Here is a 25,121-nt window from a genome sequence, read left to right as displayed (position 1 = left end):
CCACGTTTCTTATTTTTATCACTTGGCCTTTGCTTGCTAACTGATGGAACCCCTAGCAGAAGAACTACACGGGCTGAGTAAATCAAACGGATCCCTTTCTTCGACTAGGCAAAAATCTGTATGAACAATCAGGTGAATATGATTGTGTAGGCCAATGTACTCATTTCACGCTGAAGAAGCTGGAAGGACGAAAAAAAAAAAAAAAAAAAAAAAAAAAAAAAGGAGAAGAAGGAGAAGAAGAAGACGAAGAAGAAGACGAAGAAGAAGACGAAGAAGAAGACGAAGAAGAAGACGAAGAAGAAGACGAAGAAGAAGACGAAGAAGAAGACGAAGAAGAAGACGAAGAAGAAGACGAATAAAAAGACGAAGAAGAAGACGAAGAACCAAGACGAAACATGCAAAGGGTAAAGAAAATTCCCCTTTTGGAAAAACCAAATGTAAAAGAAATTGATAGGAACATTGAAACCAGCGGATTGGTACTATGTCTTACACTCACTGAAAAAGAAACCATATCACTTGTTTCTCCATCCTATTATTACCTATATGTTCAGAGGTATATGTACTTACCTAACATAATTCCAAAGTGTTTGGAATATTTTAAATCTTTTATTTTTCCATTTTACGGGCACAAATTCTGGGTATACTTTGAATGTATCCAAAACAAGAAATGTCCACCAAAGCATGTTAATTCGAGCGTAAGAAGAGAAAATACTAATGGTACTTATTCAGAAACACAACACTATCTGCATAATAACAAATCTAGAGCTAGTCGTCAATCCGATAAGGAATGTCCCAACTTAGCTACTTCCCCAAAGAGCTTCGAACCAGAAGAAGCACAATATGACAAAATTATACTAGACTGGAGATTACCTATAGGAGTACTATTCGATATCTACTGTAATACAGAGGATGAGGAAAATATGTTATCTAATATTGAAGAAGAACATGGAACAAATTGGAAGAAATGCACAAATAGTGAACTATACCCTGACTATGTTAACATTTTAGAAATTCCTTCAAACCAGTTACATGATTCAGATGTTGAAAAAAAACAACATCAGTTGAATGACAAAAATGAGGAGAAGTATGTAGAGGCAAGTGGAGGAAACGCCACTGCTGAAATTGGCCCATTAGGTGGTGATTTTATGGAAAAACGTAAAGAAAAACCGAGAGACATTACACCTGAACATGCATGTGAACAGTTAGGGAGCAAACAAATGGGCAACAAAACCACAAATGGCACAAATTATTACAAACTACGGATTAACAAAAAAATCAACAACGAATGGTATGAAAAACAATTTTTAAAGATAGCAAATAATAACATCCCATGGAAGCTGATAATTCATTTCAAGGAAGAACATGAATATTATGCTCATTTCAATCGTGGAACGAAAAATAATTATAATGGAAATATCAACCTCCTGCCTTATAACAGCTGCATACCTATATATAGAGGATTTAACGACTTTGAAGAGTACATGACCGGTCAGCTTAAAAAGGCGAATTATGTGTACAATAAAAGTAATAGGATACTTCAAATGTTACCACAACATATTGAAAATGAATTTATTCATTATTTGAAAAACTTTAATGTCGAAAAGATTTGTATCCTTTACAGAGAATATATAGATTACAACATGGTTAGATTTGTAGATTACTTTAATCGTGAATTTGCTGAAAAGGTAAATTCGCTTATTGGTACATGTCCTAGTGATCAATGTAAAGGGCACAAGAGCAAAGAGGGAAATATGCACAAGTTGAAAAGAAAATCAGTACCTAGTGTGAGGGACGGAGAATCGCACGAATCTACACAACTGGATTCTCGAAGTAAGGACTTTCGAAGTAAGGACTTTGATCAGAGTGAGAGAACTGCCCCGGAGAGTATTCATTTTGAGAAGAAAAAAAATGAAAGCGAAAATGAGAGCGAAAATGAATGCGAAAATGAGAGCGAAAATGAGAGCGAAAATGAGAGCGAAAATGAAAGCGAAAATGAAAGCGAAAATGAAAGCGAAAATGAAAACGAAAATGAAAACGAAAACTTGGTGAACCCCCCAGAGCAGTGTAATAATTATAAGGGAAAATACAATAGCATATATGAAATTATGAAAAACGATAAAGTGCTTAAGGATGTGCCGATAATTGTGCATATCTATGGTCCTCCATATAACCAAGTGATGACAAAATATCCCTTGTTTAAGATTGTCCATGGTGAAAATGGTGCAAGGGATAAAAGTGATAGAAGTGATAAAAGTGATAGAAGTGATAAAAGTGATAGAAGTGATAAAAGCCATAGAAGTGATAAAAGCGATAAAAGCGATAAAAATGATAAAAGCGATAAAAATGATAAAAGCGATAAAAGCGATAAAAGCGATAAAAGCGATAAAAGCGATAAAAGCGATAAAAATGATAAAAGCGATAAAAGTGATAAAAGTGAAATTGAAAATTTTTCCATTCACACATTAGGAGATTTTCTACATGATCAATTCCCGTCTATTTTTAAAAAAATAAAAAAACGCACAACAGTGGGAAAAAGTCTAACTGTGACCAATAAACTGGACAACCAAAAGTTAAATGAACAAGCACAGGGAAATCACCACATTGTACATGACAAAACAGTAACAATGCCACTTACAACTCATCTGAACGAAGAAAATGTATTTTATTTTGTTGAAGATGATTATTTAATTTTCAGCCCCTATATGTTCATAATAATTAACGGAATCCAAATTCCACTGAAAACTCCACTTTACTGGCTTGTCAATAACTTTTCCCAATTTGACAACTTCTTACACGTTATTCTACGTATTCCATCCTACTGAAATGTTTCTCACATTTGTCAAAATTTAGTTGTAGCGGTAGTTATATCTATAGTTACAGCTATCGTTATAGCTATACCTATATAGGTGTCTTTTTTTTTTTTTTTTTCTTTTGGGGAGGATGATGAAATGAAATAGGAAAATGGCGATAAAATATTTTCTTTCTGTAGATTCTTATTGAAAGATCAAATTGACGAATAAGCCAAAAGAGCGACACACATCCAAAGCTGTTAAAAACGGAGAAATTACACGTGTGAGGATAATATATATGATAATGTGATTTTTTCATCAGCTAGCTAATGTGCATGCATATGTATGAACGTGTACATGTTTTTTTTTTTTTTTTTTTTTTTTTTTTTTAAAACAATTTTTGAACAAATTTTCCTTATTTTACCTCTTTTTTCCACCTTTTGGAGTTACAAAAAAAAAAAAAAAAAAAAAAAAAGACAACCCATTCTACATTTAAGATCGGTTCGAACAGCACTTGTGTGTATGTTCATATATTTTCTTTTTTTTCACCTTACCAGTGCAAAAAGTGAAAAAAAAAAAAAAAAAAAAAAAAAAAAAAGTGATACCCATTTAGACATGCTTACATGTATGTATTAACCATTTCTGAAAAAGGAAAAACTTCCAAAAAGGAAGATATGTTAAGAGGATTTTCAAAAAATAAAGGACACGTTAGTAGGATTTCCAAAAAAAAAAGGAAGACGAACAACTAAGGTCTTGTACGTCTTCCCCGCATAGGGATACAGCAATGATTAGGCTTAAAAAAAAAAAAAAAACTTTTGCATTACACGTTTATGGAGAATGTTTAATTCTAATTATTTTATTATTTTTTTTTTTTTACTTTATTATTTTTTTTACTTCATTATTTTTTTTTACTTCCTTATTTATTTTACTTCCTTATTTTTTTTACTTCCTTATTTATTTTACTTCCTTATTTTTTTTACTTCCTTATTTTTTTTACTTCCTTATTTTTTTTACTTCCTTATTTTTTTTACTTCCTTATTTTTTTTACTTCCTTATTTTTTTTACTTCCTTATTTTTTTTACTTCCTTATTTTTTTTACTTCCTTATTTTTTTCAGGAGAGCACATTTTGCATGAGGTGTAAGGTCAAGATGTGTGAGCGGTTATACAGGAAAATAAAAGAATTTGAATGTGAATCGAACATGTACATATCAAACAACAAAGTACTTTTCGAAAGTATACATAAATTGATGAAAGAAGGAATACCTGTAATCCCCAGCGCGTACTACATAAACGATAAAGAAGTTGTAGACAGAGAAACGAACAGATATGTTCTAACGAAATATATTTACGATGTAGATGATATTATATACAAAGTTGAAGCACATTCTAAGATAAAAGTTGAAAAGGAAACTAATTTAAGAGTAAAATTTCTAGATCAAGTATATTTAAAAGATAATGAAGTGGAAGACATTTATAAAGACGATAAATATAATATACTAGATTCGATACAAATATACGTGTCTCATAACCATTTTGAAAATTTATGGAATGAAAACACGATGCAATATTTCCTCAGTTGTTATCATGATGAACACAATTTCAAAATACACACGCATATACTTGAAAAAGAAGAATTTGGGTATGATTTACAAATAGAATTATATGAAATTCCAAAAACTCCAGAAAAAATATATCTTGTTGCAAATCATTTATCAAAAATTAGAGAAGCTTTGCAATGTGGCACTTTGATGCATTTTTTCCTTACAAAAGCTCATCTTCAGGAAAATTCTTTTGTTAAATTTATTATTCGAAGAAATGAAGTTATATATCTTTTAAAGAAAAATGATTACATTTTAGTTGTTCTTTCTGCACATTACCCGGACATACATGACAAGTACATTGTTTTGGGTCTGTGCAAAAATATTCATGCCACAACCAAATCAATGGATTTGCATGGAAACTTGGATTTCTCTTTTTATGCAGATTTTCCATCTCACTTGGTATCATCGGATTTTTTTGTTTATGATAGCAGCGACGAGGGTAACTATGACAAGCCGTCTATCGATGCAGTATCGGAAGGAGTAGACAAAACAGATGTAGATAAAGATGTAGATGTAGATAAAGATGTAGATGTAGATAAAGATGTAGATGAAGATGTAGATGTAGATGAAGATGAGGATGAAGAGGCGATCCAATCGGAAGAACATGGAGGGGTGGCCAATTCAAATTTGCATCTTCCAAATGGCCACTCAGGTTATGAGGATGATACAGATCGTCATGATGCATCTAGGAAAAGGAAAGATATTACAGAACACCCAGAGGAAGAAATTAACGGAAGGGGCGTTCCGAATGTCGGATTTGTAGCTATCAAAATGGACTCTAAATTATTCAGTGGGTGTAAAGATTTCACAGAGTTGATTCAGATATCCAGTAGAGTCTCTCACATTATTGTTTCTTTTCGAGATTTTCTGAACAATGCTTTGGTGCTCTACCGAATGAGAACCCGCAGGGCCGTCTGAAGTGTTTTCACGTGATCGAGGTGGGTCAAAAAGGGAATACCAAGTGGGTGATGTGTTTGTGTGAGAGGGGTAATGAGAGGGGTAGTGAGAAAGGTAGAAAGAGATGTCGTGAGAGAGATCGTGAGAGTGATCGATCAAGAGAGAATTTTTTTTTTCTTCTCCTTTTCATTTCGTCCTTTTTTGTACCTTTGTATGCATGAAACATGTCTCATGCGATAAACTAGGTGACATAATAAATGACTTTCACGATCATATCGATTTTGTTATTATTAGATCGACTTTGGGTATGCAAGGGTGGTGAAATGAATGTTTGTGCCAATATGGATATAAAACTTTTATCGCTACATGGCACTGTCCCTACGGTTCGCCCTATTTTTTTTTTTTTTTTTTTTTTCTTCTCTTACTGTTTTAAAAATATTGAACCCGTCTCTGAAGGGACACCCAAAAAAAATATTTCCCTCAATTTTAAGATTCGACTACCTTGTTTAGCCAAAAATTTAGACGAAAATGAAAAGTGGTTATTTTTTTAAGTTCCGCTGTATTCTCCTTCGTGTACAATCCTTGGTCATTCATATTTATTGCTATATTTTACTTCATCTTATTTTACTTCATCTTATTTTACTTCATCTTATCTTATTTTATTTATTTATATTTTTTTTTCGATTCACTTCATTTCCATTTCTCGTGTGTAACTTGTTGATAAAAATTCGACAGGTGTGGGGAAATGTTCGTTTGGGGGAGTATCTTCCACTCTCTCTACCCTTAAAAAAATGTGTACATAGAAGTACATAGAGACATGCATCCATGCAGTGTCTTCACCTGTATGTCATTGCCATTTTCTTAAACATAATTATAAATTGGATAAATAAATGCCTTGGATACATAAAGCGTGAGTCCCTTCCCCCAAGATGTACATTTGCATGGAGATGTGGAGAAAATAACTGGCACGAACTGATAAACTTAATTCTCGATTTCTAAACCGACAGGACCCCCAGTATATTAATTTTTTTTTTTTTTTTTTTTTTTTTTTTTTTTTTTTTTTTGTTTGCGACACATAAAAAAGACTTCCACATACTCACCCTACTTTTTCATCTGCTTTCTTTCTCTAAACGCAAAGTACTTGTAGGAATAAAATATAAACAATTTAAATTCTGAAAAGGGATCTTTCTTAGTGTCAATGTAATGCTTCTGTGTTATTTCAGGTAAAACGTTGTTTATAAGGACCTTTCCCTCGGAAGTGAGTAAAAAGAAAGAAAGCAAAATAAACACGTTTGCAAAATGTTTGCAAAATGTTTGCAAAATGTTTGCAAAATATTTGTACAATGTTTGTACAGTGTTGGCACAATGTTTGCACAATGTTTGTACAATGTTTATATAGCATTTTTTTCCGTTAGCCATGGAAAATCTTCAAATAGCTAGCTGGAACGTGAATGGGTGGAAGAAAAGCTGTGAGTTAATAAAAAGTAAAGAGATAACAGTGGCGGAATTTTTGAGAAAATTAAGTATTGACATCCTGTGCTTACAAGAAACCAAAACAAACGATGCATTTATTGAAAATGAATTCACCTTGCTAGATGCATACTCAGATAAATATGAATCCTATTGGACATGTTGTCAAAAAAGAAATGGAGAAAAATTACACAGGGGGTATTCAGGGCTTGCAACATATGTAGGAAATAAGGCAAAGATTATTTGCTGCTCTAGTGAGCCATTTCGAAATTTTTTCTTTCACATGAATAACATTTCAGAGAGTAATCGCCTCATCCAGAGAGACTTTCCATTGAATAATTCATCCATCTGTTTTTATTTTGTTAATGAAGAAGATGTAATGATTAGTGAAAAGATGAAAGAGAGTTCAGGGGAAGGTAGTAATAGTACCTCTAAAGAAAAATGGTCTGAAAAGTTTCTAGGGGTAAAGAAAATATCTCCACAATGTGTTGGAGAATTCTTTAATGAAGGAAGAATGTTAGTAACAATACATAAAAAATTCGTATTGATTAATATATATGCACCATATTCTGGATGTAATTACAACAGATTGGATTACAAAATGAGATTTCTTCATGCTGTTCGATGCAAAATGATTCAGTTAAGAATAACCACAGGTTTACCAATAATTTTGGTGGGAGATATGAATATATCATATCGAAACAGAGATGTGCATTACGTAAATAATATAATAAATTTGGATGAGTTACAGAAATATATGAACAAGGTCAGCATAAATGAGGAATTAAAAAAGAACATATGCAAAAAGCTACCTCTTATCATTGATACGCTACAAAAAAAAGACAATTTCATTATTAAAAAACGGAAAACAAAAAACAGTGAATCATTTCATTTTTATTTAAATTTTAATGGAGATATTAAAAAAGTAGGTACTAATTTTAGTTCTGAGGAGGAAATTTTTTTTTTTTTTTCTCTAGACCCAATGTATGTACAAGATAAGTATGCGGAGACCTACCCAAATGACTTTTTTTTTTTTCTGAACTGTTCAGGTGAAAAAACAGAAAACTCGGAAAAAAATAACCACTATCAGAAAAATATCATTCTTTTCAGTAAACCTCAATGTAGCAATATTCCAAATTCATATATTTCTAATACAGAATGTGACTATGCGCATGATGCTACACATTCGAATGAATGCAAAAAGGACATTACTAGAAATATCTTAAATGAAAATAACAGCCATTCTATTCCAGATCATAATTGTAACAATAGCGCGATGAAGAAAATGTTTGAATTGTTCACAAAAGAAAATGAACAAATATGTAAGCATTTTTGGAATAATGAAAATTCAGAAATAGAAAAATATCTTGAAAAGGAAGAAAATAACATTACATATAATTCCAAGATGAAAAACAAAATTCAAGAGTCTAAAAAAATTCTATGCAAATATACATTTAAAAGTTGTGTTAAAGGTAAATACAAAGTTAAGGATGCAAATTGTCTATATTTAAAACATTTAAATGATATTTTTACAGCATTAAATATAAACTTATCAAAAGAGGATCTATTCAATATTGCTAATACTCTTGGTTATTCTTCCTCTCCTCAATGCTGTACTAATTTTTTAAAAAATTTAATATATGAAGATCAAATGATAGACACATTCTCCTATTTATATTCATCTCTAAACGGAAAATTCACCTGTTGGGATATGTATAAACAGTACAGAATAACTAATGAAGGTTCGCGCATCGATTATATATTTATTGACTTCATATTGTATGAACGGTTCATAAAGGACCATTCTCAGTTGTATAAATCTCCCATTCTTATTACTGATGAATTGCAACATTGGTTACAGAGAGACAGTGAAACAAAAGAACATAAGCATGACATCAAACCTGTGGACATAAGTACAAATTACGATTTGATAAATTCTTTTGGAAATAATTGTAAGTATGCAAACTATTTTAGTATGTTGAAAAAGCAAAACAAAACAGATAGAAATGGAAATAGTAATAGAAGTACCATAGATGATGAAACGATATACAGAAATGAAGAAGAAATTTACAACTTCCAGTTTATGCTTCGAAGTTATATTGGTTTTATTTACACATCCCCTAGATTAAGTGATCATATTGCAGTGAATTGTACTTTTCACATAAAGAATGAATTAAATGGAAATAATAATAAAAAAAGAGACATAAGCATATGCTGCTCGGGGGATGCTGCTTCCATCATACCTCTACGCACTTTATGTAAATCTTCAGATCTGTATGATGCTTGTCTTCCACTATACTTAGTCAGTACATCTCTTTTTTCTCGATTATCATTCGATTTTTTAAATCCCGTTCATGCACATGGTGGTATATGTCAAAGTGTCGCTCGGGCACAACCACATAAAAGAACAAGGAAAATAACTCAATATTTCACCACAAAAAGTAGGTCCATGGACCACGTAAAACAGGGAAGAGGCTAATGTACACACGTGCATATATACACACATGGATACATGCATACATACATATATACACACATACACACCATACGTACATCACTTTTTGGAGAGAAAAATGGAAAAAGAAAGTGTACCTTTTTGGTAGCCATTTTTCCACTAATCGGAGTGTGGTAGTAGTACACTACCTCGTGCAGCTTGTTTTTATATGAAGAGATACAATTTTTTTTTTTTTTACAGCTTCTATGATATGCTACTCTCTTTCGCTTTCTCTCTTTCGACCTGAAAAAACATATTAGATGTTGGAATTGGTTCTCCATTCTTCTGTTCTCGATTGGAAAATACATACTAATATCTACCCCTCGAAAATAGAAAAAAAACGAACTGTCAACAAATCCTGTGCAGTGGGCATTTCCCATCAGAACAGATACCCACATGTTGTAAAGCCATGGAGATGCAAAAAAAAAAAAAAAAAAAATGCTAAATAAAACCACAAGCAAAAATAGAAGCAAAACCACAAGCAAAAATAGAAGCAAAACCACAAGCAAAATTAGAAGCAAAACCACAAGCAAAAATAGAAGCAAAACCACAAGCAAAATTAGAAGCAAAACCACAAGCAAAATTAGAAGCAAAACCAAAACTGCTTTGATTCGCCTTTTCTACCCGTACACACTTTTGAAATGCCGAAAATTTCCCATAAACTACATCAGTGCAGTAGGTCGTTGCAAACGTGGTATGCTTTTTCCTCTTTTTTTTTTTTTTTTTTTTTTTTTTCTGTACCTTTATATCATTAAGTTGGGGAAAAAAAAAGAAGAAAAAATTTTTTTTTTAAATTTACACGCATATGTGGGCCAACAATTTCTTCTATGTGGAGAAGTAAAAGGGGGGAAGGAAATATAAGGTTATGGAGGAAAAAAAAAAAAAAAAAAAAAAAAAAAAAATTGGAAAATAAAAACAGCAGAGAAGAATCGGGGAAAGAAAAAAAAACAGAACGAGTCGAACACAACGCTCAGCTTTCGGAACACACAAGGGATTCACAAATTGGCAACCGTGACAATTGTGACTATTGCAGAAAACACAAAAAGGAGGTGCTCTGAATGGCCCCTTCACAACAAAGGAAAACATTTGAAAAATCAACACCGTAAGCAAATTTCTTTTGTAAGCAAACATTTTACGAGAAACTGTTTTCTCCATGTGTACACAAAAGATACACATTTCAATGAGGTGTTAAGAATCAAAAAAAAAAAAAAAAAAAAGAACGACGTATCAGTTTTGAAAGGCCATTTGATCTCGGGAAGAAAGAGCAGCATGATTCTATCTTTGACCACCGTGACCTTTTGGATCCTAACTTCTGGCACCAGAGCACTTTTGAAGGGAAGTCATTTGAAGCATCTTACGCAAGGTAGGTATCTACTCTACGTCCTGTTGTTTTGTCTCATCCCATCGCGTTTCACATTGTACCGTGCATATATACATGTACGATTTGTAGCGAGAAAGGAAATGTGAGAGGGAAAATTACACGCATTCTCATGCAAACATACCTAAACATGGAACTAAACAACTGTTCCTTAAAAAAGGAAAAAAAAAAAAAAAAAAAAAGGCTTACCGTTTTGCATACATATGTTTGTCCACATAATTGTACCGATCCAAACGCAATACCCATTCCTATTCACACACACACTCCTCTACACCGTCTTTTCAATAAAATGAAATGCTGTTCTATAATCTTTCCCCCATTTGTAATTTTTACAAAAATTCGCATAGCAGAGTTTTTATGCTAGTCAGAATTTCCATTTTATTTGTCTTCTCAGGAGAAAATTAATTTTTGAAAATCTGCGGATGGGGATTGTACGAATTTGCATATGCATTTATGTGAACATATATAAGGCATGTAAACTTCACCCCTTTTTTTTTTTTTTTTTTTTTTTTCTCTCTCTCTCTCTCTCTCTCTCTCTGGAAGGTTATATCACCACACAACCGCTTAAAGGATCATTCACGAAGGATACAGGTACTCCAGGTGGAACTTTAATTATGGTCTATAGATGTAGAAAAACACGTCTGATATATTTTTTTTTTTTTTTTTACCCCAATCATATTCCCATGTGTATGTGTGTTTATCTGTTTTTTACTTCAAGGGAGAAATACATTAGAAGATAGTTTCCACTCATCACTTCCCACTTTTCATTCTCCACTCATGCAGGGCGAAACAAATTGCGGAGTTTCACAGACAACTATGGATACAATTTCTCCAAATCGATCGAATCAAAAATTGATGAACTTCACGAAAGAGTAAAACAAAGAAATAAAAACGAGCCAGAATTTTTACAGGCATTTGAAGAAGTGCTAAATTCGCTGAAACCAGTTTTTAAAAAAAATAATGTATATTTGGGAGTGTTGGAAAACATAGCGGAACCAGAGAGAGTAATTCAGTTTAGAGTGCCATGGGTGGATGATAAAGGTGAACATAAAATGAACCGAGGGTTTCGAGTTCAGTACAGTTCAGTGTTAGGACCTTACAAAGGAGGGTTAAGATTTCATCCAAGTGTTAATTTAAGTGTTATAAAATTTCTTGGATTTGAACAAATTTTTAAAAATAGCTTAACAACATTGCCCATGGGAGGAGGAAAAGGAGGATCCGATTTCGACCCCAAAGGAAAATCAGAAAATGAAATTTTAAAGTTTTGTCAATCATTTATGATAAACCTGTTTAGATATATTGGACCGAATACTGATGTTCCTGCAGGTGATATAGGAGTTGGGGGACGTGAAATTGGCTATATGTTTGGGCAATATAAAAAATTAAAAAATGCATTCGAAGGTGTATTAACAGGAAAAAATACAAAATGGGGTGGAAGTAACATACGAGCAGAAGCTACTGGATATGGAGTTGTATATTTTGCAGAAAATGCTTTAGCGAAATATAATGATAATTTAAAAAATAAAACATGTGTAGTTAGTGGAAGTGGGAACGTGGCACAATATTTAGTTCAAAAACTTGTCGAGAAAGGAGCTATCGTTTTAACAATGAGTGATAGTGATGGATATGTTTTGGAACCAAATGGATTTACTACAAAACAGCTAAATTACATTATGGAATTGAAAAATGTGAAAAGAGAAAGACTGAAAGAATATGTTAAATATTCAGATACTGCAAAATATTTCGAAAAACAAAAACCTTGGAATGTCCCATGTAATCTTGTTTTCCCTTGTGCAACACAAAACGAGATTAATCTAACGGATGCTGACTTGTTAATAAAAAATAAATGCAAAATGGTCATTGAAGGTGCTAATATGCCTACGCACATTCAGGCAATGCACAAATTAAAACAAAATGGAATTATCATTTGTCCATCCAAAGCTGCCAATGCTGGTGGAGTAGCAGTGAGTGGACTCGAAATGAGTCAAAATTCTATGAGATTGCAATGGACACCTCAAGAAACAGACCGCAAACTCCAACTCATCATGAAGAACATTTATGACCAGTGCGACTCTGCCTCCCAATTTTACCTGAACGAGTCAGATCTTGTTGCCGGTGCCAACATCGCGGGATTCCTCAAGGTGGCTGACTCGTTCCTGGAACAGGGGGGTTTATAATCATATGTTTTGCGACACTGCCAAGGAGAAGGGGTGAAAATCGAGACTTCATCTAACTAATGAGTAAGTTTTACCTGATCATCAACCAATTTATGGCTAGTCATTTATGAACAGCTTCTTTTTTTTTTTTTTTTTTTTTTTTTTTCGAGCTACAATGCACACAAACTTTTTTGCCTGCACGTTCAGGCAATTACAAGAGTGAAATTTGCTATGGGAAGAAAAATTAGGTGAGGAGCTCATTTCTTTTCAATTCACACCTCTTGTAGGCACACATTTCTGAGAGTTTGTGTGTGTGCGCGCATTTTTTCAAAATGTTTCCTAGCATGAATCAGTCCATTTGTAGATACTTCTTTTTTCGTGCACCTTTTTTCTTTATTTTTATTGGTCCAAAATTTTTCAAAAATATATTTTTACTCATCTCCATCATATGCGCTATAAATTAACACGTGATAGACGTAACTCGACAATAAGTTTTCAAAACCGTTAGTAGAAAGACACTGAAAAAAAAAAAAAAAAAAAAAAAAAAAAAAAAAAAAAACCTTGTAGAAAACAATCAAAACGTTAAAACGGAAAGACTTCTATTTTCTGCCAATTTTGTTTTCAAGGGATAGATAGCGGAAAAATTTATAGAACTCCAAAAAAAAGAGAAAAAAAAAATGACGAAGCGAAAAAAGATGCCCAAAGAGAAGACTCTCCTATCGCGCACGCAAGCCATTGTATCTTCTCCTAAAAGGCTTTCCATATTTTATGGTACATATAAAGATATGCACATGTGCAGGTTAGGGTGATAGGAAGGTGTGCATCCATAGCAAAATTCCCTATAATTTTCATCTAAACCGTTTACTGCATGAAGACCCCCTTTTCCATAAAAGATGACATAGACACAATTTTTCGTCACCCAATTACTTCCTATCTCTTCACTCGGTCACTTCCCATCTCTTCACTCGGTCACTTCCCATCTCTTCAATCGGTCACTTCCCATCTCTTCAATCGGTCACTTCCCATCTCTTCAATCGGTCACGTCCAAAACTCAAACTTACTTTCTCCCTCTTCTCAATTCATCTACGAATTTGGAACGGAGTGAAAAAAAAAAAAAAAAAAAAAAAAAAGAGAAATACATTTGACATCTCCCGAAGGGATGACGCTGAGAAAGACACATTTTAAATTCCATAACTGAGTCGCAGCACTAACCGTTGCAAAAATGTGTATATATGCATACATAAATGTATATATGTACATATGTATATATGTACACATGTATATTTGCACACATGTATATTTGCACACATGTATATTTGCACACATGTATATTTGCACACATGTATATTTGCACACATGTATATTTGCACACATGTATATTTGCACACATGTATATTTGCACACATGTATATTTGCACACATGTATGTATATCTAAATGACGGATAGCAAGACTTCTACAGACGCACAGATTTCCAAAACGAATGGCAAACGCACAATGGAAAATAGACACGGACTTAACACAACATATGGTGGAAGCATCGCGATCGAAAAGCTATTCGTTACAGAGAATGTCTTTCAAGATGTGAATGAAGAAGTCACTTGTGAACCTATCAAAAGATCAATAACTGAAAAAATAACGAAAATCCCAATAAAAGATGTGTTAAAAGAAGTAGTGGCAAAAGAAGTAGATGTAGAGGAGACAGATGCAGCTGAAGCAGACGCAGAAGAAAATGTACAAGCCATTCATAATAAAGAGGAAATTACTTACAACCAAGTGAAAGCACAAACCCATGTTGACATCCCAATTATTCAACCAAGACAAGAAGTTTATCATCAACAATTTTTTAAAAATATTCCAAGAGGCGTTGAATTATATATTACACAAAATTTACAAGTGCCAAAAATTAAACCAAAGTATGTTGAAATTCAGGTCCCTATATATGTTCCCTCCTATGTAGAAGTCCCTATTACCAGCTCAGTACATACCCATTGACGAAAATGTTAAGAAAGACCATTTTACCTGTGGAATCAATAATCACACGAAATTCTTTTTTAAAAATCCGATGATCTATAGCAACCTTGCTATGGGAGGCGAGGGAAAATAGACTAAATCTAAGAATCACCACCACCAACCTTCTATTGAGACTCCAATAACGGGTTTACCGGATTCAAGTTAATGCAAGCATGATAGCAAAAGTTTGTATGGATGATATTATTTACTTTTTACACCGTTCCTTTTTATAAAAACCATGCTGTGAAACAGGATTTTCTTTGACACAGCATGTTAATCACACGTCACATAATAAGGTTGCGTTGTCAGAACAGAAGAAGGAACATGGTGTGTTATCAATACTTCTTTCTGTATACTTCAATTTTTTCTCAGAACTTTTTCCCTTGCCAAATGCTTTTACCATTTTGTGAAATATTTCTAAGTTATGTAACTTTGCTTGACGATTCCCCACCTCACTCCCCCGGATGCATATAACATAACGAACAATTTTTTGATGAATAGTGTAATCGATAGTTGTTTTTTTCATTATATATCATTTGTTACACTGACCAATCCTCCTTTGATATTTCTAACTTTGCATTAACAGGTTTAATGACTAAATTTGATGTGTGTCTTTTTCACCTCTACGCTCCCTTCCTCATACTAACAAAAAGGTGATACAAACCGATGTATCCACGCACCTATAAACAGATGTATAAACACATGCATGTACACACCATGGGGAGTTAAAAAGAGGGACTAAAAAAATGTCCTCTTTTTCTTCCTCTTCCCTTATTGGACTGATTAAATTTTAAAATTTGTTGAAAAAAAAACCTTAAGGGAAAATTTGTTACATATGTTGTTTCTAAGCGGTGTATGCATGGGTGCATGTCGGAGAAACAGGCAAAAAAAAAAAAAATAAAAAAAAAAATAAATAAACTATATCACATGGGTGGGGTTACGGAGTCAAGCGTAATCAAACTGAGCAGTTTTATATGTGTGCGTAAATTTCGTCCTCCCTACGTCACTCACATAGGTACAACCATGTAAATGAGTACAAAATATATTGCTATGCTCCATGGTTACCCTAACATATACATGTACATATGTGGGTACATATATAGCTGGGGTTGCTCTAAAAGTGTGTATCTTGGGGAACCCTTCCTCCTCCTTCTCCTCCTCCTCCTTCTCCTCCTCCTCCTCCTTCTCCTCCTCCTCCTCCTTTTTTTTTTTTTTTTTTTTTTTGTCGCAACTGTAAATGGATCTGTGTCTAGTCTCTGTAATATTTCTTGGCATGAGCAGCATAAGCCTCAGGAGAAACAGCCTCTACAACAATTGGCATAAATCCATGTAGCGTACCACACATTTCAGAACATTGTCCATAGTATACACCTTCTCTCAATATAAAAGTTGTTACTTTATGTAATCTCCCTGGGATTGCATCTGCTTTAATACCAAGACTTGGTATAGACCATGAATGAATAACATCCGTAGCTGTGACTAGAAAAGATATATGTGTCCTAGTTGGTAGTGTTAATCTTTTGTCTACTTCTAACTGTCTTAACATTCCAGGTTGTAAATCTTCATCTGTAACCATATTTGATTGGAAGACATAATATTTTGGAATTTTATCAGGATCTTCTAAATACTTTTCTGGAATTGGATAATCTTCTGCTTTCACATTTGTAACTTTTGATGGATCATCTTCATTCAAATTTTTCAGCAGTATCTTATTATCGTTGTAAACCATTTTATTCCTTAATCCGAATACACTTTTAAGTATATCCATTTTGTTTATTATTTTATTTATTGCACAAATGGTATGATATTATAATTGCTACACACATATATAACCATACACCACCACCACCCTATGGTTTTTTTTTTTTTTTTTTTTTTTTGTTATGTTATTCGCACTTTTTTTTTTTTTTTTTTTTTTTTTCCCCCCCCCTCTACTTCCTGTACACTTTTTCCAATGAGATGTGTTTATTTAAATTTTGTGAAATGGATCTAACCTTTTTTTATTTATGAGTTATTTCTAATCCATTTGGAAGAAATTTTCAACGAACATCTCCCCCCACCCCAACTTGTGTTTGTATTGATGGATATTATATTTATGTGTAATTTGAGTGGACTCCCTGGATCATTTTATGTATATGATATGAATTCTTTGGTCATTCTGTTTTGTTTTATGTTACTTCTCATTATTACTACGCCTTATTATTACTACTTCTCATTCTTATTCTTCTTATTTTTTTTTTTTTCCTTCCCTCATAAGGAACCTTTACGAACGCTTGGGCAAGGATCCGTATGTTTCGCGCTTTGGAAAAAAAAAAAAAAAAAAAAAAGGGAAGAACAGATATAAATTTATATATATGCATACGTGCATAATATCATAGTTTTAGTCAAGTAAAGAAGCGAAGGAGGGGGGAGAGCTACATGCAATTTTTTTTTTCTTGTGCTGTTCCAATTCCGACGAGGATATGTTGTATTATGCATACTTTTAAAAACATGTAAAAGTACATAATGATAAAAAAAAAAAAAAAAAAAAAAAAAAACACATTTTTGTTCATAAATTTTAGGGAGAGAAGATAGCGAAACTTTTTCATGCGGTGAGAAAATTATTCTTTTCGGGACTGTAATTCTGTTCATACCACAGTTATGCCACAAAGCGGAAAAAAAGAAAAAAAAAAAAAAAGCATTTTATCCCAACAAGTGATACCACTTTGCAATGTTGTGTACTGTTTCTTTTTCCTTTTTTTTTAATTTAAAAAAAAAAAAAACTTTCTACGACAAGTAATCACTTACTATTGGCAAGTTATACGTAGAGGGACACCACCAACCACCCCCTATGTTACAACCTATTATGTCATGCTATTTTCACATGACACCAATTCGTTTCAATGTATTCTTATAATCTATATCATTTCTGAAACTCTTGGTAAATACAAAATTATACTCCTGTGAGACTGACCAAGGATTGATTATGCGTGTGAGTTCATTTGTCATGTGTTTATACATTGCACAGTGAGAAGGCAAAGTAGGACAAAACAAGACGGCGCAATGCAATGCAAAGAGAAGTAAAGAATTTGTCGGATTTGCCAAAGACAAATATGTATCATACATCTGATACTCTGTTTGGCGAACAATTCAGATAGAGACGTGAAAAAAAAAAGGCAACACAAAAAAGGCAACACAAAAAAGGCAACACAAAAAAGGCAACACAAAAAAGGCAATACAAAAAAGGCAATACAAAGAAGGCAATACAAAAAAGGCAATACAAAAAAGGCAATACAAAAAAGGCAATACAAAAAAGGCAATACAAAAAAGGCAATACAAAAAAGGCAATACAAAAATCTGAGTAAACCTAGACATTTACCAACTGGTATACATAACCACCACCCCATACCAATATAAACATAGACCTCGCAATTTTCCTGATTCCTGGATAAAATGGATTCAGGAAACCACTACATGCTGATTGCACGTTTCACAGTTGTTACCTCCTTTTCCTATGTGAATCCTCGTGATACCCCCTAGGCATTATACATATAAATATATATATAGTGCAATATATATATATATATATAGAGAGAGAGAGAGAGAGAGGAGATAGAGTGGGTGGGTGAACAGAACTATACATAGAATGGTTGTAATACAAAAGGGTGCACGGTGGAAGCGGCACAAGCTAAGCTATATACATATATATATATTTCCCCATTATATAAGCACACACAGACAACACAAATGCACCTTCCAGAGTAATACAATTGGTAATGTATGATATCCATTAACTACCTGGCCAATTTACAGGACAGTAGTAAAATGCATCCCCAATAAATGTGAACACTGTTTACACTAAATTTATTTCAATTTATTTTTTTTTACGTCATCCTATTTTTACTTCACATATTTTTACTTCACATATTTTTACTTCACATATTTTTACTTCACATATTTTTACTTCACATATTTTTACTTCACATATTTTTACTTCATCCTATTTTTACTTCATCCTATTTTTACTTCAAGTATTTTTTTTTTACGCCTTGTCACCTATGGCTTAAATTTCTTCCTGTAATTTAAAAAGGCCTTTTCAACATGACTTGGCAAGGGAAGATCCACGTAGAATGGCTCTCTTCCCCTGGTTGGCCCAGCCATCATGGGTTCTCCAAATTGTTCATACCTTTTTATCAATTCTGAGTCTACTAGTATTTCTTCCTCGTCATCTTCTTGCCACTGTGTTGCGTTGGAAAAATGGAAAGGGGGAACGTGTAGGAGGGTTTTAATTAAAAATTAAGTTATGAGTGATAGGGAAAAAAAAAGGCGGAATAACAAGAAATTTACATCTGCACATTCATGGCATATGTGTAGATTCGTCCTATATATCAACATCAAGGACACACACACACGGCACTTTCCACAAATGTAGGTTGATGAAAAGCAATTTGATAAAACATATTATGACAAATATGGCAATTTTTTTTTTTTTTTTTTTTTTTTCCTCTTTTACCAAATCCTGCTTGGTAAGATGTCTCAAACTACTTAAATCCGAAATTAATTGATCATTTTCGTCTAGTAAATTAAATTTTTTTGCAATGTGATAATACTGTTTAAAATTTCTTCTATTTTTCTTCATTTCCTCATATATATATTTAATTCTGTCATATCCAACCGGTTTGGCTGGTCTTAATTCTCCTGGCCTATCAATAAATTCAATAAATGCCATAGGTGCAGCATCTCTTAATCTTAGTCTCCACTGATTAATAACTCTTGTAAAAAAAAAAGGTCTATATCGATATAAAGGAACGTAATATTCATATAATTTTCTTCTTCCTTGTGCTGTTCTTAACATACTTTCTACTTTTAAATTATTTTCAGCATTATTTTTTTTAGCTAAATAAATTAACTCTTCTGCATACCCTTGTAATTCCTTAGCTTTTGTTAATGTAGTTTCAATTCTCCCATATTTTAATAACTCATTTAGTTGGTTTTTTATGCTGTCCCATTTATGATGTGGTTGTTTATGAGCTCTTCGGAATAATCTTCTCCTAACACCAAGGTTAACAAATTTTAGCGTAGATGTGTATCCCATGTTTTTTTTTTTTTTTTTTTTTTTTTTTTTTTTTTCATAAATCTCTTCTATAATGTGTGTATGTGCTTATGTTAGTTGCCTGAACATTCAGATAAAAAAATGATCCATTTGGCCATTTGCCAAAACGTTCTAATAAGAAATGATCCATTTGGCTATTTTGCCTTAACATTCATATAAAAAATGATCCATTTGGTTATTTGCCTGTACGGGTTATTTGGAATATGACCATTTTATTTTATTTTTTTCACACCTTATGAAGTCATAAATGTTCTCCAAGCATATATCTACATTGCACATTAAATTTTTTTTCTTTTTTTTTAAACTCGACAAATCCATCTTCTAAAACATTTAAGGAATTTTTCAGCTTGTAAGCATGTTGAGGGCACTGAATGATTGTGTCGTTTATATGTATATAAGCATATGTATATGTGCATGTATAATTAAGTTTTTTTTTTTTTTTTTTTTTTTTTTTTTCGAATTGAAAACTCATTACTTTCATATCGAACAAAAGTACGACATGAATGCATTCCCCCCTGTTGTCAAGGTTTATCTCGCGCACGAGGTTCTTGTTATTTTAAAGAATATATCCCCTTTGTGTGTTAGGAAGAGATACATTTTTCCTAATATGGCATATTGCACACAATGGTACTTTGCGAGATGCTAAATTGCAAAGTGGTAGGCAATTTTTTCCCCTCTGGGTCAAGCAGACCCGTAAAAGACAAAACGAAGTATCCACACGCATAACCCATGCAAATGTGAACTACTGTGCAGCTATGCATGTGTTCATAAAATATAATAAAAGGAAAGCCCCTCCCCTACCCCCCATCCGTTGCCTAAGAAAAGGCCAATAAAAACGAGGGAACAAAAAAAAAAATACAGTGTAAGCTTAGCCATAAAAACAAAATGATGATGATCAACTTTGCGCAACATTAAATGATGTTAAAAAAAAAAAGCTTCCAAAAAAGAAGGCTCCAAAAAAAAAGGCACAAATGAGTACAACTTTCAAGCACGAGGAAGAACAACAAAAAAAAAAATTGCTTAACCGTTGTGGGATAATCAAATAAAGTAGTTTTGACGTTCCTGAATTAGCACGCTCATTATCTCATAGAATTAACTGTTTAAATTACAGAGCATTTTTGTAGAAAAGAAAATTTCCTATGTTCACTTTGCGTTAGAAAATCAACGATACAATACTTTCGGTTGAATATACCCTGTCCGTACTTCCTCATGAGGATTGAAAAATTGCAAACTAATAAACGAACGTGTTTTCATATCTCCATGTTGAAATTTTATAGACATGTAGCAATGGTTATCACTATATATATACCTTAGCATTTAAGGGGGAGAGGGGGCCCAAGGGAGAAAGACAAAATGAATTTTTGTTTATGTTTTTGTATTTTTTTTGTTCTTACGCCCTAATAAAATATAGTATTTTAAGTCAGATAAAACCTACTGTACTAAATTGTTAAGCAAAAACGTTTCATTTTGAGATGCAAAAAAAAAATAAAATAAAAAAAATAACCCCTATATTACTAATAAACGAAGAGCAGCTTTTGTGTCAATCATTTTTCTCCTTAACACAAAGTCAGCTTTTCATAGCACATGCAATATGTTTAAGGGTGGCTATTTGCAAATTTACAATGTAGGAACAGCAGCCTTCACATGGTTTTGATTGCGTATTTGCTAACTCGAGAATTTGATTACTTTCACCAAATTTGCTGTAATTGTTATTGTTATCGTTGTTGTTTTTGTTGTTTTTTTTTCTTTTTCTTTTTTTGTTCTCCAACTATTCTCATGCTTTCCCCCTCTGCAACGATTGGCGTGTCGATATTCTCCACATTATTCTATTTTTTATTTTCCCCATTATTTCTACCACCCCCTAATAGTGTCAGGTGAAAATAAAAAAAAAAAAAAAAATACAATTGTGAGCAATGTGGCCCCATTAAACGTCATGACAAAAGTTGACTAGTTTGTATGAACAAGACAGGCAAAAAAAAAAAAAAAAATAATAACTACTAGCCAATTTGAAAAGTGAACGAAATATTCACACTTGTGGTAAATCACACACAGCTCCTATTTCCATTTTTGAAAAAGGGATAAAAATTTAAAGTTCTTCATAATTAGTGTCTCACTTTAAGAAAATGTAAATTAGCGCAAGCAAAAATGCTTAAGCATAGTTTACTTCATTTTATTTTTTTATTTATTTTTGATTAATCATTCTGCTTAGGCACATAGCCTCACACTTAAATTTTTCATGCTGTCTCGCGTTATGTTAAATAGTTAAAAAGTGTGTAAAAGTTTTTACACCACATCCGTGGACAATTCCCTTGTACATGTGTAACAGGAGGGAAGTATTTTCTCTCAAGAGTTCTTCCACACACTGTGATGCTTATCTCTCCACAGAAAAAATATCACATGAACAAAAAACGAAAATATGTGTACATAAATATTATTTCAATTTTTGTGCATTTATATAATTATTTTCTTATGCTGCAGAAAAAGGAAAGAGTGTAGGGGAGGGGGACGGGGAAAACCCCAAACAAGGTCGAAAAAATGTCATACATATTTTTATATAACATAGAAAAAAAATAAATGAATATATCACAAGTAAGTAGACATTTATGTAATTCACATGTTGTTATTCTTCAAGAAGTGATATTTCAGTAAAAAGTGGGATGTATGCGTGTGCATATATATTTATAGGGTCACAGTTTGTAGACAAGTATGAGCAGCTAGGAAAAGGAATCCCTTCATATTATATGATACAGTGAATGGTAATTATCCACAAGTAGGGATACATGTTCACTTCTCATGCACAGTTACAATCACGTCTTTATCCCTGAGAAAGTGACTTAATTAAGTTTCTGCTTGGCGAAGAGTTCAGGTACGTCTATACAATTGCGAAATTATTCCATAACATGGAGGAGGAAAAAAAAAAAAAAAAAAAAAAAAAAAAAAACCTCATTGATATGCCAAGAAACACTAAATAATTTCCCCAGTAAGGATTATGATGAGACAATGAGTGTAAAGAAGGGTGATATAAATATGGAGGAATATACAGAATCGGTAAAAAATAATGACAAAAGAGGTGACATAAATGGAGAGATAGGAACATGTCCAAGAAGAGAAGCAAAAGTAGAAGAGAAAAACTTCAATACATCAAATAATTGCACACTAGAAAATACACGAAATATGGTAAAAACATATATAGATGATTATTTAAAAAGGCTATATTTTTACAAAGACGATCCAAAATTTAGGGAAAGCCCAACAATGTGCTTAGAAGGAACAGAAGAAATAGAAAATTATATGATTAAAGAAAAAACATTTGTAACAACATATTATCAATATATAGAGATATACAATAACACCACAAATATAGAAGAACATTTAGAAAAAGAAGAAATTGTATATGTTGAAATGGCAAAGTATGGTGTTACAAAATATAAACCCTATATTGTAACGAAAAATAACAAAAAATATATTGAAATTCCAAATGAAGAAAAAATTAAAAATCCAATATATGCCACTGTTAATGTTCCATATATTATTCCACATCTGGTAGAAAATGAAACTTTAGTTGTCTTAAAAAAAATTGTTCAACCAAAAATTCAAATCTCGAATGAGGAGTTACAAGTCCAAGTTGAAAAATATATCCCTTGTTTAGTTCCTGTGAATGTTTATATTCCTCGTTATTTTGCAATTTCTGCAAAAGCAAGTGATGAAGTTAAATATTCTGTTCGGTATGTAAACTTATCAAAAGAACAAACTGACACATTAATGAAAGAATTGAATCCACATCTAAACGAACTCAAGAAATTTAATGATACACAGCTAATTAAAATGGATCACTACATCAAGGAATCAGAAATACAAGCTAAGAATCACGGATTAGAACCTCCACATCCTCAACTTGTGGTCTATGATCTAGACGGAAATAAGCAGGTACAGAATTACTCCAATTTTTACTATATCAAAAAAAAAAACTGTCTTTAAAGGGTGGGGGAGGAGAGGGACAACAGTTTTGTATGTTAGATAAGTGGAAGTGTAGAGAGTTACACATAGATGGTGTTCTTTCCCACGATTTCATTTTTTTCACCACTTTGCTTTTTTAAGGACCCAATTTTTTTTGGCACCCTCCCCCAACCCCTTTTTGCTTCTTCCACTCTCACAGTGTTGTCAAACATGGAACAGTGGAATATGTGGAAAGTGAGGAAAATGAGGAAAACGTTTTCCACATTTTCCAACAGTACTTCTCTTTCATATCTGCATTCATGAAGGGTTAGAGATTTTTCTTTTTAACACTCTTCATCGTCCTTGTCTCCTAAACCTGCTTAGTAGGATCCATTTACAACGATCTAAAAATATATGCACATCGATATGTATATAATTTTCAAAAAAAAAAAAAAAAAAAAAAAAAAAAAAAAAAAAATTAAAAAAATGTATTAAAACAAAATTGAGTCCATAAATGAGGGATATACCTAATTAATATTTTACCTTTAAAAAAATGTGTCAAAAAAAAAAAAAAAAAAAATTAAAAAAATGTGAAATATGGAGGAGGCACAAACCGGGAAAAATAAATCACGAGCAATCGTAATGTATAATTTGTAAAGGAATAAAAACGGAAAAATTATCAAAATAAATAATCATGGTAAAACTTATGACAAAGCTTGTTACTTATGAAGTTGCATAGCGTGGTTGTGTTTCATCTTATGTAATTTACAAATATACATATGTCAGATGGTCTCGTCGTGGTGTGTGTACAATATCATGCAGATAGGATTTAAACAAATGAAAATTGGTGCATTCCAAATGGAATTACAATAATATAGGGGATATTTATTAAGACATAATTGTAGTCTGGATGAATAGTTTCAAAAAATATCACTTTTATGATTTTTCAAAACTATGGTTTTTTCTGAATAGTCACCTTCCAGCTTTTTCTTTATTTTTGTTTTCCTGTTCACACTTCTTTCCCTTCCCTCGACGTGGTGCTAAATAATTCAAGTCCATCATCGTACACAGCTGTACGTGTGTAAATATGCCACTTGTCTCTTTTTACACAAGTTAGTGAGTTACATATTCTGTAAAAAATGAAAAGAAAAGCTGGACGTCTAATCCGAAAAAGAAAAAAAAAAAAAGAAAAAAAATTCTGTTCTATTATCCAGTTTTACAAAAATTGCGCCACTATTAGGAACACCTGCCTTAATTGGCATAGGTATTCTTCTATCCGTTTAAACCCATATATA

The 25,121-nt window shown here is 32.6% G+C and overlaps 8 protein-coding genes across 8 annotated transcripts; 6 read left to right on the top strand and 2 right to left on the bottom strand.

The window, feature by feature from the left end:
• Positions 1-395: 395 nt before the first annotated feature.
• Positions 396-2,822, top strand: PGO_132030 (hypothetical protein, conserved; the record flags this gene model as incomplete). The annotated part of the gene is made up of 1 exon (XM_028689719.1): positions 396-2,822. One exon carries the CDS (start codon positions 396-398, stop codon positions 2,820-2,822), a length of 2,427 nt encoding a protein of 808 aa, XP_028545520.1.
• A 1,116-nt stretch (positions 2,823-3,938) lies between these two features.
• On the top strand, positions 3,939-5,309 carry PGO_132020 (hypothetical protein, conserved; the record flags this gene model as incomplete). The annotated part of the gene is made up of 1 exon (XM_028689718.1): positions 3,939-5,309. One exon carries the CDS (start codon positions 3,939-3,941, stop codon positions 5,307-5,309), a length of 1,371 nt encoding a protein of 456 aa, XP_028545519.1.
• A 1,396-nt stretch (positions 5,310-6,705) lies between these two features.
• PGO_132010 (exodeoxyribonuclease III) lies at positions 6,706-9,237 on the top strand (the record flags this gene model as incomplete). The annotated part of the gene is made up of 1 exon (XM_028689717.1): positions 6,706-9,237. The coding sequence occupies one exon, from the start codon at positions 6,706-6,708 to the stop codon at positions 9,235-9,237; it is 2,532 nt and encodes an 843-aa protein (XP_028545518.1).
• Positions 9,238-10,521: 1,284 nt separating this feature from the next.
• PGO_132000 (glutamate dehydrogenase) lies at positions 10,522-12,807 on the top strand (the record flags this gene model as incomplete). Its single annotated transcript, XM_028689716.1, has 3 exons — positions 10,522-10,615; positions 11,174-11,221; positions 11,414-12,807. 3 exons carry the CDS (start codon positions 10,522-10,524, stop codon positions 12,805-12,807), a joined length of 1,536 nt encoding a protein of 511 aa, XP_028545517.1.
• Positions 12,808-14,222: 1,415 nt separating this feature from the next.
• PGO_131990 (hypothetical protein, conserved) lies at positions 14,223-14,780 on the top strand (the record flags this gene model as incomplete). Its single annotated transcript, XM_028689715.1, has 1 exon — positions 14,223-14,780. The coding sequence occupies one exon, from the start codon at positions 14,223-14,225 to the stop codon at positions 14,778-14,780; it is 558 nt and encodes a 185-aa protein (XP_028545516.1).
• Positions 14,781-16,047: 1,267 nt separating this feature from the next.
• PGO_131980 (cytochrome c oxidase subunit 2) lies at positions 16,048-16,566 on the bottom strand (the record flags this gene model as incomplete). The annotated part of the gene is made up of 1 exon (XM_028689714.1): positions 16,048-16,566. The coding sequence occupies one exon, from the start codon at positions 16,564-16,566 to the stop codon at positions 16,048-16,050; it is 519 nt and encodes a 172-aa protein (XP_028545515.1).
• Positions 16,567-19,158: 2,592 nt separating this feature from the next.
• PGO_131970 (50S ribosomal protein L17) lies at positions 19,159-19,872 on the bottom strand (the record flags this gene model as incomplete). The annotated part of the gene is made up of 1 exon (XM_028689713.1): positions 19,159-19,872. The coding sequence occupies one exon, from the start codon at positions 19,870-19,872 to the stop codon at positions 19,159-19,161; it is 714 nt and encodes a 237-aa protein (XP_028545514.1).
• A 3,018-nt stretch (positions 19,873-22,890) lies between these two features.
• PGO_131960 (hypothetical protein, conserved) lies at positions 22,891-23,868 on the top strand (the record flags this gene model as incomplete). The annotated part of the gene is made up of 1 exon (XM_028689712.1): positions 22,891-23,868. The coding sequence occupies one exon, from the start codon at positions 22,891-22,893 to the stop codon at positions 23,866-23,868; it is 978 nt and encodes a 325-aa protein (XP_028545513.1).
• Positions 23,869-25,121: the final 1,253 nt, after the last annotated feature.

The sequence above is a fragment of the Plasmodium gonderi genome (assembly GCF_002157705.1).
Source record: "Plasmodium gonderi DNA, contig: Chr13, whole genome shotgun sequence".
Classification (NCBI taxonomy): Eukaryota; Apicomplexa; class Aconoidasida; order Haemosporida; family Plasmodiidae; genus Plasmodium; species Plasmodium gonderi.
Note: the sequence above shows the minus strand (reverse complement) of the source record. Positions and strands in the feature narration are given on the sequence as shown.